A 20,617-nucleotide genomic window follows, 5' to 3' on the forward strand; every position below is an offset into this window, starting at 1 on the left:
ACAATATTTTACGAAATGTACACAACATAACGTCCATAGATCAATTATTAATTATCTTTGACAAGTCACATAGACTGTAAAAGTTTTGTGTTATGACTTGGTTGAAAAACGTGATAAATTACTTGTGTCTTGTTCGAGAAAAATGTAGGACGTCTTCACTTATGTATTGACAGTCGAAACAGCGTTACGTTACGTTTTCCCGTAATAAACGTTTTATGCGCCTTTAATGTAAAATCGTTTTATTGATTTTGGGACAGACGTTTTTAAAATGCGGACACTTTATGGAATTATTGCGGTATTTGTAAGCACAGCATTATACGCAGAAGCAGGAACAGTTTACAAAACTATCATCAAAAATGGAACAGGTAGGATTTAGTTATTGTTTTTATTAATGTATTTTCAAATCAACTATATTTTGTTGAAGATTGTCATTATTATTTTTTTGAATCTATTTTATCTTGGATATTTCACATATTTCATTAACTGTATACCTCTAATTATGCAACTACTTCTACTACTATAAAGTGCGGGTAATTTCATCTGAACTTTTATTAAAATATATCGTAAATGAGTGTGCTTGATTGCTGTTTTCATCGTTTACTTTTATTCCTAGCACATTGAATTCTCTAATTTCAGAACGTTAACACTGACTTCTCCTCTGTTTAAAAGGAACCTTTAATACATGTACATTTAATTAGTTATAACATCTTTTTCGTGCCTTTTAAACAAATCACTTAAAGTGAACGGTAAGGTAGTTGTGTAACCGCTTAAATTTTTTTTAAACATCTTGTTAAAAGTAACAACAGTTAATGACTTAAAGTTTTATTGTAAACTACACTTCCGTGTGTAGCCGACTTTATGGCTTTAGTTTAGAAGCAGTTTTCCGGAAAACGTTTCTTTCCCCATCTATGTGTCTTGATAATAAAACGGCAGGCCAAGTGGATATAAATTGTTGTTTGTTTTTAAATTCTTTTATTTGTTAAAATTTTAGTGACTTGCTTTTTTACTACAGATTTTTAAAAACACTTATATATTTTACGTATTAATATAACATTTTTTCACCCGACCCGCTGTTCTAAGACAGACTTCAGCGTTGTTGTCACTTCTTGCTTGGACTTATATATTCTTAAGAACGGCAAATATTTTATTTGCAAAGCAAATTTAAACTATCAGCTGTTGGTAGCTGCAACAGTTTCATTACTATATGTGTTAATGTAAAAATGAGAGGGCAAAAAGAAAGGATCTTCATAAAGTTTTATTGTTATTTCATTGTTGTCAACACGCTAGCATATTTTATTATAGATAAAAAGTGATCACATAACATAAATAGGTTGCCATATTTCCTTTTAACTTACTATACATCATCATTTTTTACAAGGCTAACATATTTCACTGTAAATCATATTAAGAACATAATATAATTATGTATAATGAGTGACACAAATTATTTCACGAAATGATAACTAAGTCTATAAAATAAAGACATACATTGACACAAATATTGACCAAGTATTTAGACAAAACTTTCATAGGTTGTTGACAGGTTGACAAATGGGGATCGTCGCCTTCCTAGACATTTATTCACTGTAGGTGATCAAGTAATTAGAAAGATATCCCTGGGGGCCCATATTTTGCTCACTTTTCAAAGATGTCGGATGACATTATTTCAATTTTAGAAAGATTGAAGACCAGGTAATATTTCAAAAAACATTTTATAGTCTTACAGACCTAAACATTTCCTTTCTTTGATATAACAGTTCAAAAAGTTAAAGATACTTTTCCATGAACGTTATCACTCTATTTTGTCATAACATTAAACATACAATCCTAAAATTATCCCCACAGACTACATATTTTAATCTTCCGAGTTCAATATAGTGTAACTCCTCCTCAATCTCATTTGTTCAGCAAATTTCACAAAGTCTTTTACTTCTTTCTAGTCGTCTTTGTCCAAATCTCCCAGTTTCAGTGCGCAGTTTATGTGCAGAAAGTCTTAACTTTGTAATCTGATGTCTAACCTTTTTGTTGTCACCGTACGAAGATATTCCTCGTATTCAAAGCATTGCAAGGAAGCATGTAAACAACTTTTCGAAGTACATTAAGAGATGTTACAAGGAAACATGTAAACAACTTTTTGAATTATGTTAAGGGACGTTACAAGGAAGTATGTAACAACTTTTTGAAAGACATTAAGAGATGTTTCAAGGAAACATATAAACAATTTTCTGAAGTACATTAAGGGATGTTACCAGGACGAATGTAAACAACTTTCTGATATACAGTTAGGGTTATTACTGGGAAGCATGTAAACAGAATTCTGAAGTTATATGCTGTTATAATAAAGCATGTAAATGATTTTCTAAACAAGAGCTGTCTCCACAGGATGACACATGCCCCTGATGGCACTTTGAATGAATGGTTATGGCGGATGTTAGAGTTTAGGACCTTTGACCTACGGACCTGGGTCTTGCGCGCGACACGTAGTCTTACTGTGCCACACATTCATGCGTAGTTATTTTAAAACCCATGCACTAATGACAAAGATATGGACCGGACATGCCCATCATTGCACTATCATGAAATATGACTTTTAACGTCTAAGTGTGACCTTGACTTTTGAGCGACGGACCTGGGTCTTGCGCGCGACACGTCGTCTTACTGTGGTACACATTCATGCCAAGTTATTTGAAAATCCATCCATGGATGAAAAAGATATGGACCGGACACGAATGCACTATCATGAAAAATGACCTTTAACGTCTAAGTGTGACCTTGACCTTTGAGCTACGGACCTGGGTCTTGCGCGCGACACGTCGTCTTACAGTGGTACACATTCATGCCAAGTTATTTGAAAATCCATCCATGGATGACAAAGATATGGACCGGACACGAATGCACTATCATGAAAAATGACTTTTAACGTCTAAGTGTGACCTTGACCTTTGAGCTACGGACCTGGATCTTGCGCGCGACACGTCGTCTTACTGTGGTACACATTCATGCCAAGTTATTTGAAAATCCATCCATGGATGACAAAGATATGGACCGGACACGAAAATTGCGGACAGACTGACAGACCGACAGACTGACAGACCGACAGACGGTTCAAAAACTATATGCCTCCCTTCGAGGGCATAAAATGCTGTTATAACAAAGCATGTTAACAATATTCTGAAGTAATAATTATGCTGGCATATCAAAGCATGTAAACAATTTTCTGAAGTATTATGCTGTTATAACGAAGCATGTAAACAATTTTCTGATTAATATGTTGTTATAACAAAGTATTTTGAAAATTTTCTGAAAAATGCTTATATAACAAAGCATGTAAACAGTTTTCTGAAGTAATATGCTGTTATAACAAAGCATGTAAACAGTTTTCTGAAGTAATATACTGTTATAACAAAGCATGTAAACAATTTTCTGAAGTAATATGTGTTATAACAAAGTATATGCGTACAAACGAATAGTTCGAAGCTATCAATGAAATCTGATTGTTATAACAAAGCATGTACAATTTCGAAGTTTGCTACGAGAACGCTGGTATATGCGCCTACACTGTCATATATAATCTGTACAAAGCATGTAAACATTCTGAAGTATATGCTGTATAAAAAGCTGTAAACAATTCTGAGTACATAGCTTTATAACAAGCATGTAAACAATTTTCGAAGTAATTGCTGTATAACAAAGCTGTAATAATGTTGAAAATCTGATACAAAAAGGATGTAACAATTTTCTGAAAAATATCTGTTATACAAGCTGTAACTTTTGAAGTAATATGCTGTTATAACAATGTATGTAAACAGTGTTCTGAAGTAATATGCTGCTATAACAAAACATGTAAACAATTTTCTAATGTAATGTGCTGTTACAAAGAAGCATGTAAACAATTTTCTGAAGTGATATGATGTTACAAGGAAGCATGTAAACACTTTTCTGAAGAAATATGCTGTTATAACAAAGCATGTAACCAAATTTTCCGAAGTAATATGCTGTTACAACAATGTATGTAAACAGTGTTCTGAAGTAATATGCTGCTATAACAAAACATGTAAACAATTTTCATATGTAATGTGCTGTTACAAAGAAGCATGTAAACAATTTTCTGAAGTGATATGATGTTACAAGGAAGCATGTAAACACTTTTCTGAAGAAATATGCTGTTATAACAAAGCATGTAACCAAATTTTCTGAAGTAATATGCTGTTATAACAATGTACGTAAACAGTGTTCTGAAGTAATATGCTGCTATAACAAAACATGTAAACAATTTTCTTATGTAATGTGCTGTTACAAAGAAGCATGTAAACAATTTTCTGAAGTAATATGATGTTACAAGGAAGCATGTAAACAATTTTCTGAAGAAATATGCTGTTATAACAAAGCATGTAAACAATTTTCTGAAGAAATATGCTGTTAGAAGGAAGCATGTAAACAATTTTCTGAAGTAATATGCTGTTACAAGGAAGCATGTAACCAAATTTTCTGAAGTAATATGAGGTTACAAGGAAGCATGTTAACAATTTTCTGAAGTAAATATGCTGTTATAACAAAGCATGTAAACAATTTTCTGAAGTAATATGCTGTTAAAGAAGCATATAAACAATTTCTGAAGTAATATGCTGTACAAGAAGCATGTAAACAATTTTCTGAGAAATATGCTGTTATACAAGCATGTAACCAATTTTCTGAAGTAATATGCTGTTATAACAATGTATGTAAACAGGTTCTGAAGTAATATGCTGCTATAACAAAACATGTAAACAAATTTCTAATGTAATGTGCTGTTACAAAGAAGCATGTAAACAATTTTCTGAAGTAATATGAGGTTACAAGGAAGCATGTAAACAATTTCCTGAAGAAATATGCTGTTATAACAAAGCATGTAAACAATTTTCTGAAGTAATATGCTGTTAGAAGGAAACATGTAAACAATTTTCTGAAGTAATATGATGTTACAAGGAAGCATGTAAACAATTTTTTGAAGAAATATGCTGTTATAACAAAGCATGTAAACAATTTTCTGAAGTAATATGCTGTTAGAAGGAAACATGTAAACAATTTTCTGAAGTAATATGATGTTACAAGGAAGCATGTAAACAATTTTCTGAAGAAATATGCTGTTAAAACAAAGCATGTAAACACTTTTCTGAAGTAATATGCTGGTATAACAAAGCTTGTAAACAATTTTCTGGAGTAATATGCTGTTATAACAAAGCATGTAAACAATTCTCTGAAGTAATATGCTGTAATAACAAAGCTTGTAAATAATGTTCTGAAAAATGCTGATACAACAAAGCATGTAAACAATTTTCTGAAAAAATATTCTGTTATAACAAAGCATGTAAACAATTTTCGGAAAGTAATATGCTGTTATAACAATGTATGTAAACAGTGTTCTGAAGTAATATGCTGCTATAACAAAACATGTAAACAATTTTCTAATGTAATGTGCTGTTACAAAGAAGCATGTAAACAGTTTTCTTAAGTAATATGCTGTTAGAAGGAAGCATGTAAACAGTTGTCTTAAGTAATACGCTGTTACAAGGAAGCATGTAAACAGTTTTCTTAAGTAATATGATGTTAGAAGGAAGCATGTAAACAGTTGTCTTAAGTAATATGATGTTACAAGGAAGCATGTGAATTAATTACATTGTGATATATTACAATAAAACTCATTTAAATATGTTTCTAAACAACAAGAAGAAATAATGATGTGGAAAAAGGTCATTCACTGATTAAATATTCTGAATATTAATTATATATACAGTATAAGTTTTTTTCTGTCAACTTCAAAAATGATTCAGCTAAACACGATCAAAACAAAACTTGAGGTTTTAACGTGTTTCATTTTGTGAATAATGAAATAAATTATGATCAATTAAGAATCGAAACATCACGATTGCAAAAACAGAGAAGCGGTTTATTAAAAAACACGACAAGCTGAAACTGTTTTGAATATTCATATAATTTATTGCCAGCTTACACACCGACATATGGTGGAGTTGATTAATACTCCGTTTTTGGTCTGAACGGCTTTCCTTATTGATTTCGGTGTCATGTCCGCCGAAATCACATTAAGGTCTATGATGGACTTTTGGGGTTCAGTCTTCTCTAAGTTTACCAAGTAAACCAGCCGTAGTTCGAGTCAGTGAAGTTTACAGTGCGAGCCATGTTCCTGTCCCCTTTTCTCTGTTACCGCATGCATGCCTGAGAAATATGTTCGGGATATACAGAAGAAAGAAGGCTTGCTATACACTAATGAATGGTCGATGGTTTTGACTACTGACCAACAAGTCATTCAATAAGTGTTTTATTACATGACATATGAAACAAATTTGCCTATTTTTCTTAAAGTTTTGACTTCAGTCCAATAACTTGAATAAGCAAATTCTAATGTTGAGCGGTAGGTTGTTAGCACAATGGACCGGCGTTTTATATAAGGATGTTTTATTGTGAGTCCTTATACAACAACTGCCATATTACTGGTCTAAGCAAATAAACATTTGTTTTTTTATCATGAAAAGTCCGCTTATAACACTGTGACTTCAATGCGTGTCTTTTCAATTTGGCAGTTACCTTCAAAATCCTTGCCTGGATTGAAAAACGAATTTGTTTGTCTTGTAATTAACTCTCTAGATAATGTATCATCCAAATATGCTTATTATCAACAGGGAGATGTTTACAGCCTGTCCATTAATAAAAACCCTATAATGCAAATCAGGAAAAAAATGTTTAAAATATACAATTCATGTGATTTTTTTTTATAATAATATTTGCATAAATTATGATACAGCAAAAAGGAATATTCACTCTACGAAAGTTTTTTTTTTTATGAAATATAACTCCATAAGATATATTCCTTATATTTTCCAGTAAGTTTTCAGCTATTGAGCTATCATTTCAAGGTATCTGATAAGGATAATCTACTACAATTTTTTTGGCTGTTTTACCATTAAAATATAAAAATGTAGATAAATTGTAAAAAGTCGAAATGTCTTTATTTTATCCATGTCCATTTAAACATATCAAATTATATTGAATACATTGTAAACGCATGCCTTCAGCTGGTACGAGTCCCCTCTAACAATACTGATCCTTTTTTATATGACGCCTTATATAAAGGGTCAGGCGAAAGTTTGTGCTCTTTATTTCAACACTAATTTGCTGGGCTATATTCAAAAACTGAAAAGGAAAAAGTTGAATTTTATTTCTGGTGACATGTAATATGACTACTACTAAATGACTTGCCGGACAATAGTCAAAATTATTAACCCGAGGCCTGTGTACAGTAGAACTAAGGATGTTACAGCTTTACGGACATTATATTATTGCATAATTGGTGGTTCAAGTTGTTCCCAGTTTTTTTTTCTGTAAAGCAATTTAGCTAAACTTCGTTGCAATATTTTTGCTGAAATCACATGACAGATTTATGGTGGATATTTGTAGAACTAGCAAGAACACGTTGCAATGTTACTCTTGGTGCATGTGCCTTCATGATCAGTAATCTGTCACGTGGTATCAGCAGAGCCAATGAGGAGCTTTAACAGCAAGCCCTGCTTATAGTATTACTCGTCAATCAATGTATTTTAATGTTTATAAAAATATATCCTGCTTGTAAATGATAATATATGATGCAATAACAATAGCGACCCTTTCACTTATACAAGAAATGACATGTGCGTACATTTTCGGTGATCATCTGATTATAAGGAACAATGTTTTCTGTCATGTAAACATGATTTTGTCGCAAGTGTTATTCATCATTTACGTGTTTGAAAATGAACAGTGCAAAAACATAAACAAACCTTTCGTGTTGACTACACGAGTCACTACAACATCGCCTTATGGCCAATGTAACAGCTGTCAAGTTAACACATGTACTGTAGTTTTTTTTACCATTACTGTAATAAACTGAGATGAACAATATATTGCTTTGATCACCATAATATAGAGTTACGTAAGTTTTCTAGAATGCCCAGTCACCTTCCTATATATCAGGTTTAGTTTGGTAATTTTTCTGTATCTACGAATTATTCCAGTACTGATTTAAAGATTTCCAACAAAAATGCAGTTCTATCCTTTAGAAAATTGTAACATAATACGTCTCAAAATTATACTTGGTGACAATTTATACCTCATTACATTGAAGCATTGTAAACGTACATTTATTTTTCAAAATTCACTCAGACTACCACGTTTTTAACAATATTGCATCTAAAATTCGTAGACAGAAAAATGTTGGCATCTTTACATCTTGTTATTCATGTTTTTGAATTAAAAATGCATTAGCCATTATATAAATATGAGAGTAATTTATCTATAACCATATCATGGAAGGGATTGTCGGTCAATAGTCAAAGGTATATCCTATCTTTAATATTAACAGACAAAACATTCAATAAGCATATACTAATAACTGAAATGCGTGGTTATTTTCATTTCAGGACCGGTTCCTCAACCAAACCAGACTGTTATCGTGCATTATACGGGTAAGTACTTTCGCTGTTCAAAATTGTGTATCGTGAAAACATTCGCCGTTTACACAAAATAATACACTTACCTTCTCCAACCCGTTTGAAATAAAACTAAAATTGCTTGACAAAATCGACATGATATACACAATTAAGACAACCAAATATTAAAAATTAATTTTCCTTTTTTCCAGGAAAACTACAAAGCGGAGAAGAGTTTGATTCATCTAGAACCCGCAATGAACCATTCAAATTCAAACTCGGCGCTGGAGAGGTCATACGGGGCTGGGACGCTGGAGTCTCATCAGTAAGTACTCGTTTCGGCAGCTTTCTCCTCTCTGACTTTGCACTGGCGACCAGTTGGCAGCTTTGTTCTCTCTGACTTTGCACTGGTGAACAGTTGGCAGCTTTCTCCTCTCTGACTTTGCACTGGTGAACAGTTGGCAGCTTTCTCCTCTCTCACTTTGCACTGGTGAACAGTTGGCAGCTTTGTTCTCTCTGACTTTGCACTGGGGAACAGTTGGCAGCTTTCTCCTCTCAGACTTTGCGCTGATTAACAGTTGGCAGCTTTCTCCTCTCTGACTTTGCACTGGTGAAGAGTTGGCAGCTTTCTTCTCTCTGACGTTGCACTGGTGAACAGTTGGCAGCTTTCTCCTCTCTGACTTTGCACCGGTGAACAGTTGGCAGCTTTCTCCTCTCTGACTTTGCACTGGTGAACAGTTGGCAGCTTTCTCCTTTCTGACTTTGCACTGGTGAAGTGTTGGCAGCTTTCTTCTCACTGACTTTGCACTGGTGAAGAGCAAAGTTATCCGGCTGCAGCTTAACCACTGGATAAAATGTTGTGCAATTCGGTCTTGGAGGTTTTCACACTTTCGTACTTTATAAGCGTTGTAAAACCAGTAATACTATTATGCATATTTCTATTATAGCGTGCCCTATACTTTGTTTATAAATATTTTGAAATAGAGTATACTGCAAGTATAATTTTCAAATTCTTTGAACTTGCCACGTGTTGTTTGTTTCAGATGCGCGTTGGCGAAAGAGCAGAGCTAGAAATCGCCCCAGAAGACGGATATGGAGCGGAAGGATACCCGCCAGTATATCCTTTTACAGCTATAATTTCTTTCGAAGAAATCCACAAATTATATGAATTAAGACAAATATACATCTATTTCTCAAGTTCATATATTGTATTGTTCGGTCAGTTTCTTAATTAAGGTGATTACGGTTGATTCGATTTTTCACAGGTTATCGAAGATAACAGTGAACAATTCAGATAACTTCAAAGATATTTAAATAGAATAATTCGGCAAGCTCGCACAAATAAATTAAGACCATAGCGCAACAGAAACCATTTTTCCAGAACGGAATTTTATCTTCCATAGTTTAATGACTCGAAAACCTTTAAAACACCCTGTTACTGTTCCAGTTCTCAAGATCATAAGACAAGCTCATATAATTTACCTCTATTTGTTTTTCAAGTGAAGGGTAAAATATAAAGAACTAATTAAGGTAATTCTGCACATTTGATAAACCTGAAGTGATGGCGTAACGTCATTTATCCGGAAAACGGAGAATAAAGCCTGGATTCGGCGTACGGAAATGAAAATAATTTTATGATTTAATCGAAACCTGTGAGTAAATTTATTACAATGGCACTGTTACTATATTTCTAAAGTCAAAATATGATATTAAAACATATGACACGTTAAAACACTTAAAAATGTGTTAAAATTAGCATGAAATGTCCGGTTTACTTTAATCTTGGTCAAATATCTCAAAACTAAACACACGGACCTATACATTTTATTTCACCAAATTATAGGCCATATGTTTATTTACAACTGTGGGAAGTTTCATTAAATACTACATTGTAGAAAAATTTCTATTCGCGAAAATGTTATGAAAGTTATGATTTTCCCATAGACTTCCGTTATGAAATATTGCGTGAGGTCCAAATTTTTCAAATCAGTCCAGCAAAAAATCAAGCACTCGACCCTATCTTTTTTATTTGCTGAATTTTCTAGGTATATTCTGAGGTTTTGAAAAATCAGTGTTTAATCAAATTCTACATTGTAGAAAAAATTTCAACCCAAACGTGCAGAACTACCTTAAATCATGTGTATTGTAAAATAGCTGAACAGAGATTTCCATTCAATAAATTCAGTAAAAAAAGACACCCATGTAAGATCCCCTATTTAAGGTAGTGGACCCGTAACGACAATCGGCAAATAACGTGGTCTCCGTCTGTGAGATCGGCATTCTCCGGTTTTACGGAAATGAGCGAGTTGAGAAATATTTACTTTCGAAGTGTGCCGAATTGCCTAACAAATACGTAATCAGACGGAAAATGCCGAGTGTCACTACAGGCCCTCTACCTTAATCGTACATGGCACGAAAACGCGCTAGAGCCTCACTTAGTACACGATAAAATAGTTTTGTATATAATCTTTCTTTAACTGTACTCACTATCCCACCATCAGCGAAGTTGTTGTTTGATATAGAGCTGCTGGCTATCGAGGGAGTAACACCAGTGCCACCTCTGCCTGCTTTCGGTGGTATGACAGATGTCGTCACTTCGTCGTCTGGATCTTTACAAACAGGAGGTGGACAATCAGCTGACTTAAACGGATTTGGTGCTTCAAACATGTTTGACAACCAAGGATTTAGCTCTGCAGGAATCAGTTTGGATGGGAATCAGGGTTTCGGCGGAATAGGTGGAGATAGTACCCAAAGTTTTACTCCACCTGATTTGTCAATGTCAGGTCCTGGGATGATAGCTGGTGATGGCGGAACACGTGGTACCTCATCAGTTTCTGGTTTTGGTTTAGATATGACAGAGACAAGCCGGCCGCGGGATTCAGTTCCGTCCCTGGCTGATGCGTTTTCCGCATCTATGTCCGGTAGAGGATCGGCAGGTTCTTTGCCTGAACAGAGGCCAGTCGCTTCGATGAATGGACCATTTGATTTCGGTAGAGGGGGTGCCGGGGATGCACTTTTTGGTTCACAGGGAGGCTCCCAAAGATCAATGTCGGATCCATTTTCAACTAGAGGAACTTCTGACACACCAACGGGTTTTGGTGGCGGCAGATTTGATCAGTCTGTATCAGACCCCTCTTTAAATGGACCATTTGGACCTCCATCTGATTCGAGATTTGGAGACTTATCGTCTGGAAGTTCGAGAAGAGACAACCGAGGAGTAGCTGTTGGTAGCAGATTCCCCGAAACAAGAATTCCTGGAATGGACATATCAAGCGCAAGTGGCACCGATTTCGGTTTTGACAGATCATCCGGAGGTACAGGATTTTCACTATCTGAACGTGGTGGAAGATTTAGTGCTACTAGTGGACGTACTGCTAATTCAGGGCCATCATCTGACTTTTCATCCACGAGGTTTGGTAGCGAAATGCCTGCCCAAATAGGAGGTGATACCATGCTACCTGGCATGGACATGGGTATGGGTTCAAGTTTTGGCTCATCTTCCACAAGTGCTAGTTCACGTGACCTTGGAAGTGGTATGGCACCAGACAGATTTGGAAGTTCTGCTCGTGGTTTTTCCAGAGACCGCCCTTTCGATATGGAAAGAGGGTCTTTTAGAGAAGACACGGGTTCAAGTATGGGTGGAAGAATGTCCACAGTGCGTGATATGGGAATGGGTGCTGCTGGATCTGAAATGCCTGGAGGAATGGGATTAGGTATGGGTGGAAGAATGCCGTCGTTTCCTGATATAGGCAGTGGGATGGGTATGAGTGGTTCCGGGCCTGATGGAAGGGGATCAGAAATGGGCGGAAGAATTCCTCCAATGTCTGATATGGGAGGTGGAGTAGGAAGTGGAGTGGGAATAGGTGCTCCTGGACCTGATATGTCTGGCGGAATGGGTTCAGGTATTGTCGGAAGAACGCCGACCTTTGGAGGTGGTATGGGTATTGGTGCGTCTGGGCCGGGTATGACAGGCGGAATGGGACCTGGCATGGATGGAAGGATGTCGCCAATGAGTGGTATGGGAGGAAGCATGGGATCGAGAGGTTCAGGGCCTGATATAACTGGTGGAATGGGACCAGGCATGGGTGGAAGGATGTCGCCAATGAGTGGTATGGGAGGAAGCATGGGATCGAGAGGTTCAGGGCCTGATATAACTGGTGGAATGGGACCAGGCATGGGTGGAAGGATGTCGCCAATGAGTGGTATGGGAGGAAGCATGGGATCGAGAGGTTCTGGGCCTGATCTAACTGGTGGAATGGGACCAGGCATGGGTGCAAGGATGCCTTCAGCGGGTGGTATGGGGGGAAGTATGGGAACGAGAAGATCTGAAATGACAGGGGGAATGGACTCTGGCATGAGAGGAATGATGGCTCCAAGGAGTGGTATGAGAGGAAATATGGAAATAACAGGTTCTGGGCCTGGTATGACTGGGGGAATGGGAGCAGGTATGGGTGGAAGGATGCCTCCAATGTCTGGCATGGAAGCTGGGATGGGAACTGCTGGACCAGACATGCCAGGAGGAATGGGATTTATGGGGGGACCGAGAGGTGGACCCGGTTTTGACAGACCATCCCGTATGGGAATGGGTGGAGTTACACCTTTTATGGGAGGGTCTGGTCCAAGGATGGGTCCAGGAGGGCCAGGAATGGGACCTGGAACTGGGCCAATGTCAAGAGCACCAGGGATGAGGCCAGGGCCGGGGCGATTTTCAGGGCCAATGGGTCCAGGAATGATGCCTCCTTTCATGAGACGAAGAATGCCACCTTTTATGAGAAGGGACGCCATGAGACGAAGAATGCTGGGGTTTAGAAGACGGAGATAGTATGCCTGTTGAAAAGTACAGCAAATTTGATCTCCAAAGTGAAACTTAAAATCTTACAGATGGTAATTTTCCGTAAGCTTTAAACAAAACTGAATTTAGAATTTTGAAGTTCTAAAGCGAAATCGGAAATGTGTAAACAGTTTGTACATCTACGAACATTGCGATGTCGTAAACCGTTGAAAGGAAACCAGTGCTTATACATGATGTGATCACCTTCATGATATAACAAATGTTATGTTATATTGACGCAAACGTCCCTAAGTTTTAGGCGGACCAACCGAAAGGATTGGCGGCACATGCGCATAAGTAAACAAATTATACTGCGATATTAGCGGCTATTACGACACAAATGGATTGTTAAACGTGAATATTGTGATGAGACTGAATGTTCGCATGAAATCAAATTTTATTTTCATTCTCGTGCTTTTGAAAATGCAAAAAAAACCCCAAAAACATGTTATCAGTTCGAAATATCATAGCTTTTTTATTAGTTCGAAATTACAGCCCACAAACTATTTCAAGTTGCCAGGTTTTACCAGAAAGAAATCGAAATTATGAAGTCATATATTATTATTATTTGTTAAAAAAAGATGTTGTGGTATTATTACTCTGTATCAATTTAATGTACATACATGTATTTGAATGACTAAACAAATGAATGTAAAAACTAAATGTTCTGCAAATATTTGATACTTATAACTGATGGCTATTAAGCATGGTAATAAGCATGCGTAACTTTTTAATGTACATAAGGAGCTAGTTTTATTGTTTCGTATTTGTTCATTTTGTTCTGTATACTGTTATACTTTTGACACTGTTTATATAAAGTAAATTGAAATGTTTGTAATAATTTACAAATGATACATGCTTTAAAATATCCTTTATGAAAAAAATATTATTATATTTTATTATGTGTTTAGCCCCCATTTGGATATGTAAGGCAATGAAATAAAAACAAGAGATCTGCCTAACGGGTCATAATACGCCCTTCGCAAGCAGCACTGAACAGGACAGTAAAACATGGCATTAAAAACAACAACTAATTTTGAGGTGTGTGTGTGTGCGGGGGGGGGGGGGGGGTAATGGGAGAGAGAGAGAGCAGGATGTGGATGGGGGTATACTTACAAACAATATCAAGAAACTTTACAGAAAGTAAAAAAGAATGCCTGTGACATTGATTTGTGAGCCATTGACCCTAAAATCAATAGGGATCTTCCTCAAGTGGTACTTGTTTATTATGTAAAATCTGAAAGCCATAGCTGTTTTACTGTCTTACTCAGAACTCCGGAAACGATCATATTTTCAGAAATTGAGTCAGATTCCTTTCACCTTGACCTTTGTTTGAGTCAATGACCAAAAAAAAAAACAAAAAAAAAAAAAAAAAAAAAAAAAAAAAAAACAGGGATCTTCCTCTAGTGGTACTTCATTGAGTCACTGTGTAAAGTCTGAAAACCGTAGCTAATACGTTAAATGATTTACAGCCTGGAAAACATTTTCAGTCTCCCGATTACGGTGTCCTTGACCTTTAACCTGTAGACCCCAAAACCAAGAAGGATCCTCCTCAAGTGGTGCTAAGTCATTAAGTAACATTTAAGTTCCGTATCAAATATACTTGAATCAGTAGGTCATGATTACTTAGTCATCATGTTAAGTGTGAACGCTGTAGCTGTTACACTTTTTGACCTAGAGTCTGGAAACGGAAATGTTGACGGACGGATGGACGGACGGACATAATCATTCCATATTAATCCGCATTTTCAAAACGGGCATATAAAACGCAAACACGTTTACGGATACTAAATGACATCCCAAACTTTACATCAAAGACAAAAATGAGAAATGTGTAGATCTGTCGACCATCAGCGATACTTTTTTTCTCATTAATAGAAGCTATACCCCTGTAATATCTGAAATAAGTTGCACACGGCGGGCATTTTCTACGTAAAAAGAAAACGTAATTTCGCCCTTTGTAGTCACATGATCAATGATAAAAAGTCTTATTATATACTCATTTAAAAACTCCGTTTCACATGAACACCGAAAAAAATATTTTCATTTCTTATATTTACATTATATTTCCTTTCCGTTTGTAAACAAGATAATATAAATTGCACATCATCTAAGGAACGTTCTCCATGTCGTCAAAACAGCGGTCGGTTATCACTAAGCAGCGATGACGTAACTTTAATAATTTTAAGTGTAGATGCGTATGTAATAAAAATATTATTAGATTTCCATCAAGAAATATGCACTCGTTCTTTCGCGGAATAATACTGCGCTCCTAAAGTCGCGCAATATTTCCGTTGCAGAACTCATGCATATTTCTCGATACAAATCTAATAACCTATAAATATTGACTCGAAGGCGGAACCAAAACCACCGTACTGACCTCCAGCTGTGACGTCATCACGGTTTGACATCAAAACAATGCGACGTCGTACACAATTTACCACGAAAAATGACCAAATAGATAAATCAATGACTATTTCATATAGAGTTATGGTTATTACGCTTTACATTTTCTCTCATTTCGGAGAATTACGTCGAAAGCTACAAAATTCCCTTCGTTAGTGTATAAGATTTTGTCTGAGAAAATTTGGGGAAATATGAAAAAATACAAAAGGGGAGATAATTCGATATTTGTCAAAGGTAGAGTTGTGGCTTTTGCGATATGCACTTTATTTCATCGCCATCTAAGAATACATCATTTAATATGAACTTAATCCAGATATATAAAACATGCAGAAACCGTTGTGCAATCAATCTAGGTCTTTAAAATGTTTAAAGTTGAGGAGTAACAAAATCACGTACTTCATTTTATTTTTCTCCTGCTTTGCAACGGGGGATATAGCTGGGATCAAATATAAACAAACGGTAAAATAAAGAGAGATCTAAACCAAATTTATTATGAAAAAGTGGTAATATGAAACAGCATTTGAAAAGGTCAGGCAATGATTGACTTTAACAAGCTTTGCACCGGCTGTATAGAAACAGAACAAGTTTGCACTTAAAATATGATTATGAATTTTTACTCTGAAACAAAGATTTTCCTTTTGCAAAACATAAATTTGAAATAAATAGACCATAGTAGCATAAATTAAAAAAATTGCATATTGTTTTTTTTTTTTTTTAAAAAAAAAGACTGATTCATATCAATTTGTTAAATGCATAAAAAATGCAAATTATAAGAACTGTAATTCACAATTTGTTTTATGAATCAACCGAATTTCTCCACATATGTATGTGAATGCGGGCAAATCTATTATATCTTATGCGGTAATAATAATGTAGCGAGTTACCTTGGAAGAAATAATTCAACCTATAAAAGGCCCATTCCTGCAGGTGTTCAAAGTAACAACTACCAGCAAATTATATAAATCAACAAGCAAATTCGATGAATTGGTATCCCCCGCCGAAAGGGTTTGTGGTGAGGAATGGCAAAAAGATATATTCGGCAAAAAGTTAAGGATGTTAATAAGAAGCAAATAATTTCATTAGTCAAAATCAATTTAACAGAAAACAAATGTTTAATTAAAGAGTACATAATAAATGTATGATACTTTGATCCTGACTAAAAAAAATATTTTTAATGGGATATGCTTACTGTAATAAGCTTAGCTTTTAAAATTAAATGCAGTTAATTGAAATGTGAGCTTGAAGTTTAACTGGAATGAAATATTGTCTTTGAGTGGTTTGGCACCAGGTGTTGCTGTTTTACATGTACATTTGAACTTCAGATCAGATCAGATCAGATGTCCATAAGAGAACACAGGTAAGATATCTTGAACATGGCTGAGGGCAAGGTTTGTGCAGTCACAACTTAACATGTTGAAGGTTTGAACATTTTTAAAAAAAAAAAAGGAATGGAAATATATATATCTATATATAGATATATGTATATATTTATTTTTTTTTGGGGGGGGGGGGGGGGGGGGGGGGGGGGGGGGGGGAATGGGAGAGGAAACAAAATTTCACATGTTGATTATAAATATTAATTGAAAATTAAAAATGAAAAAAAAAAAAAGGTAAAAGGGTGAAGTTGGAGGGGGGGTGGGGGCAGAGGATGCATGATCAGTGGTGGGCATGACTGGGTGGAGAAGTGAGGTGGGGGAATGGTACAACTTGGAAGGTTTGAAAAAAATCTAAAATAAGAAATGAAAAAAAAACAAGAGGACCATGATGGTCCTGAATCGCTCACCTATCTCCACATGACCCAGTGTTCAACTGAGTATGACATCGTTATTTCTATTATTTGACATAGTGACCTAGTTTTTGAGCATATGTGACCTAGATATCATCAAGATAAAAAATTCTGACCAATTTTCATGAAGATCCATTGAAAAATATGGCCTCTAGAGAGGTCACAAGGTTTTTCTATTATTTGACCTAATGACCTAGTTTTTGAAGGCACGTGACCCACTTTTAAACTTGACCTAGATATCATCAAGGTGAACATTCTCACCAATTTTCATGAAGATCTCGTGAAAAATATGGCTTCTAGAGAGGTCACAAGGTTTTTCTATTTTTCGACCTACTGACCTAGTTTTTGATCGCACATGACTCAGTTACGAACCTGACCTAGATATCATCAAGCTGAACATTCTCACCAATTCTCATGAAGATCCATTGAGAAATATGGCCTCTAGAGAGGTCACAGGTTTTTTTTCTATTTTTAGACCTACTGACCTAGTTTTTGACCCCACGTGACCCAGTTTCGAATCTGATTTAGATATCATCAAGATGAACATTCTGACCAATATTCATGAAGATCTCATGAAAAATATGGCCTCTAGAGAGGTCACAAGGTTTTTCTATTTTTAGATCTACTGACCTAGTTTTTAATCCCACGTGACCCAGTTTCGAACTTGACCTAGATATCTTTAAGGTAAACATTCTGACCAATTTTCATGAAGATCCATTGAAAAATATCGCCTCTAGAGAGGTCACAATGTTTTCCTATTTTTAGACCTAATGACCTAGTTTTTAATCGCACACGACCCAGTTTCAAACTTAACCTAGATATCATCAAGGTGAACATTCTGACCAATTTTCATGAAGATCCATTGAGAAATATGGCCACTAGAGAGGTCACAAGGTTTTTCTATTTTTAGATCTACTGACCTAGTTTTTGACCCCACATGACCAAGTTTCGAACTTGACCTAGATATCATCAAGGTGAACATTCTGACCAATATTCATGAAGATCTCATGAAAAATATGGCCTCTAGAGAGGTCACAAGGTTTTTCTATTTTTAGATCTACTGACCTAGTTTTTAACCCCACATGACCCAGTTTTGAATTTAACCTAGATATCATTAAGGTGAACATTCTGACCAATTTTCATGAAGATGCATTGAGAAATATGGCCTCTAGAGAGGTCACAAGGTTTTTCTATTTTTAGACCTAATGACCTAGTGTTTGACCCTACATGACCCAGTTTCGAACTTGACCTAGATATCATCAAGATAAACATTCTGATCAATTTTCATGAAGATGCATTGAGAAATATGGCCTCTAGAGAGGTCACAAGGTTTTTCTATTTTTAGACCTAATGACCTAGTTTTTGACCCTACTTGACCCAGTTTCGAACTTGACCTAGATATCATCAAGATAAACATTCTGACCAATTTTCATGAAGATGCATTGAGAAATATGGCCTCTAGAGAGGTCACAAGGTTTTTCTATTTTTAGACCTAATGACCTAGTTTTTGACCCTTCTTGACCCAGTTTCGAACTTGACCTAGATATCATCAAGATAAAAAATTCTGACCAATATTCATGAAGATCTCATGAAAAATATGGCCTCTAGAGAGGTCACAAGGTTTTTCTATTTTTAGACCTACTGACCTAGTTTTTGTCCCCACGTGACCCAGTTTCAAACTTGACCTAGATATTATCAAGGTGAATATTCTGACCAATTTTCATGAAGATTTTGTGAAATATATGGCCTCTAGAGAGGTCACAAGGTTTTTCTATTTTTAGACCTACTGACCTAGTTTTTGATGGCACGTGACCCAGTTTCTAAACTGACCTAGATATCATCAAGATGAACATTCTGACCAACTTTCATAAAGATCCCATGAAAAATGTGACCTCTAGAGAGGTCACAAGCAAAAGTTTACGGACGCACGGACGGACGACGGACGAGGGACACCGCGCGATCACAAAAGCTCACCTTGTCACTTTGTGACAGGTGAGCTAAAAAAATTGGGAGGGGGGGGGGGGGGGTTGGGAGGGGGAGGGGGTGTGACCAAGACAAGTGGGTGACCAGGTGTGGGTGCGCAACTTCACATGTTTATAATAAATGTTCACAGAAAAGAATGAATGAAATTTAATGAAATTCTGCCAAATGGTAAGTTTGTTATGTACAAATATGTGGATTTTTAGACAATTAAAGGGCAATAACTCTGAAGTTACAAAAAGAAATCCGTACAAAATTGTCTGTGCACAACCACATTATAGTGCTCTAAATTCTGTTAAAGTTTCATAGTTCTAGGTCAAATATATCAAAAGTTATGATGTAGAAATTGGCATATCTATAGATCTATAGTACCCTATATAGTTAACACTAGAAACTTCTAAGGGCCATAACTCTGGTGTTACTTGGGCAATCCGTCTGAAACTTGATGGGCCCCATAACCTCATAGTGGTGAACATGTATATGAAGTTTGTTTGAAAAAAATCTAAAATAAGGAATGATTTTTTTTTTTGGGTTGGGGGGGGGGGGGGGTGTCGGGGGATAGTGGGGGAGGTGTGTGATCAAGGTAAGGGGGTGACCAGGTGTGGATACACAACTTCACATGTTTACAATAAATGTTCATGGACAAGAATGAAAGAAATTTAATGAAATTCTACCAAATGGTAAGTTTGTTATGTACAAATATAAGGATTTTTATACAATTAAAGGGCTATAACTCTTAATTTACAAATAAATCCAAATGAAATTGTGTGTACACAACCACATTATGGTGATCTAAATTCTGTTTAAGTTTCATAGTTCTAGGTCAAATAAATCAAAAGTTATGATGCAGAAATTGCCATATTTATAGTACCCTATATAGTTAACACAAGAAACTTCTAAGGGCCATAACTCTGGTGTTACTTGGGCAATCTGACTGAAACTTGACGGGCCGCAAGAACTCATTGTGGTGAACATGTATATGAAGTTTTAAATAAATATTCCCAACCATTTCCTAGATATGGCTCCGGACGGACGGACGGACGGACGGAAAGACGGAAGGACGGACGGACGGAAAGACGGACGGAAGGACGGACGGACGGACGGACGGACAACGCCAAAACTATATCCCTCCGACTTTCGTCGGGGGATAATAAC

The 20,617-nt window shown here is 36.1% G+C and overlaps 1 protein-coding gene across 1 annotated transcript; it reads left to right on the forward strand.

Annotated features, from left to right (window-relative positions):
* The first annotated feature begins 11 nt into the window (after nt 1–11).
* On the forward strand, nt 12–14,176 carry LOC123525397 (uncharacterized PE-PGRS family protein PE_PGRS54-like). Its single transcript, XM_045304415.2, has 5 exons — nt 12–365; nt 8,451–8,495; nt 8,672–8,784; nt 9,503–9,576; nt 10,947–14,176. The coding sequence occupies exons 1-5, from the start codon at nt 269–271 to the stop codon at nt 13,279–13,281; spliced, it is 2,664 nt and encodes an 887-aa protein (XP_045160350.2). The 5' UTR covers nt 12–268; the 3' UTR covers nt 13,282–14,176.
* Nucleotides 14,177–20,617: the final 6,441 nt, after the last annotated feature.

Source organism: Mercenaria mercenaria, chromosome 3 (assembly GCF_021730395.1).
Source record: "Mercenaria mercenaria strain notata chromosome 3, MADL_Memer_1, whole genome shotgun sequence".
Lineage (NCBI taxonomy): Eukaryota > Metazoa > Mollusca > Bivalvia > Venerida > Veneridae > Mercenaria > Mercenaria mercenaria.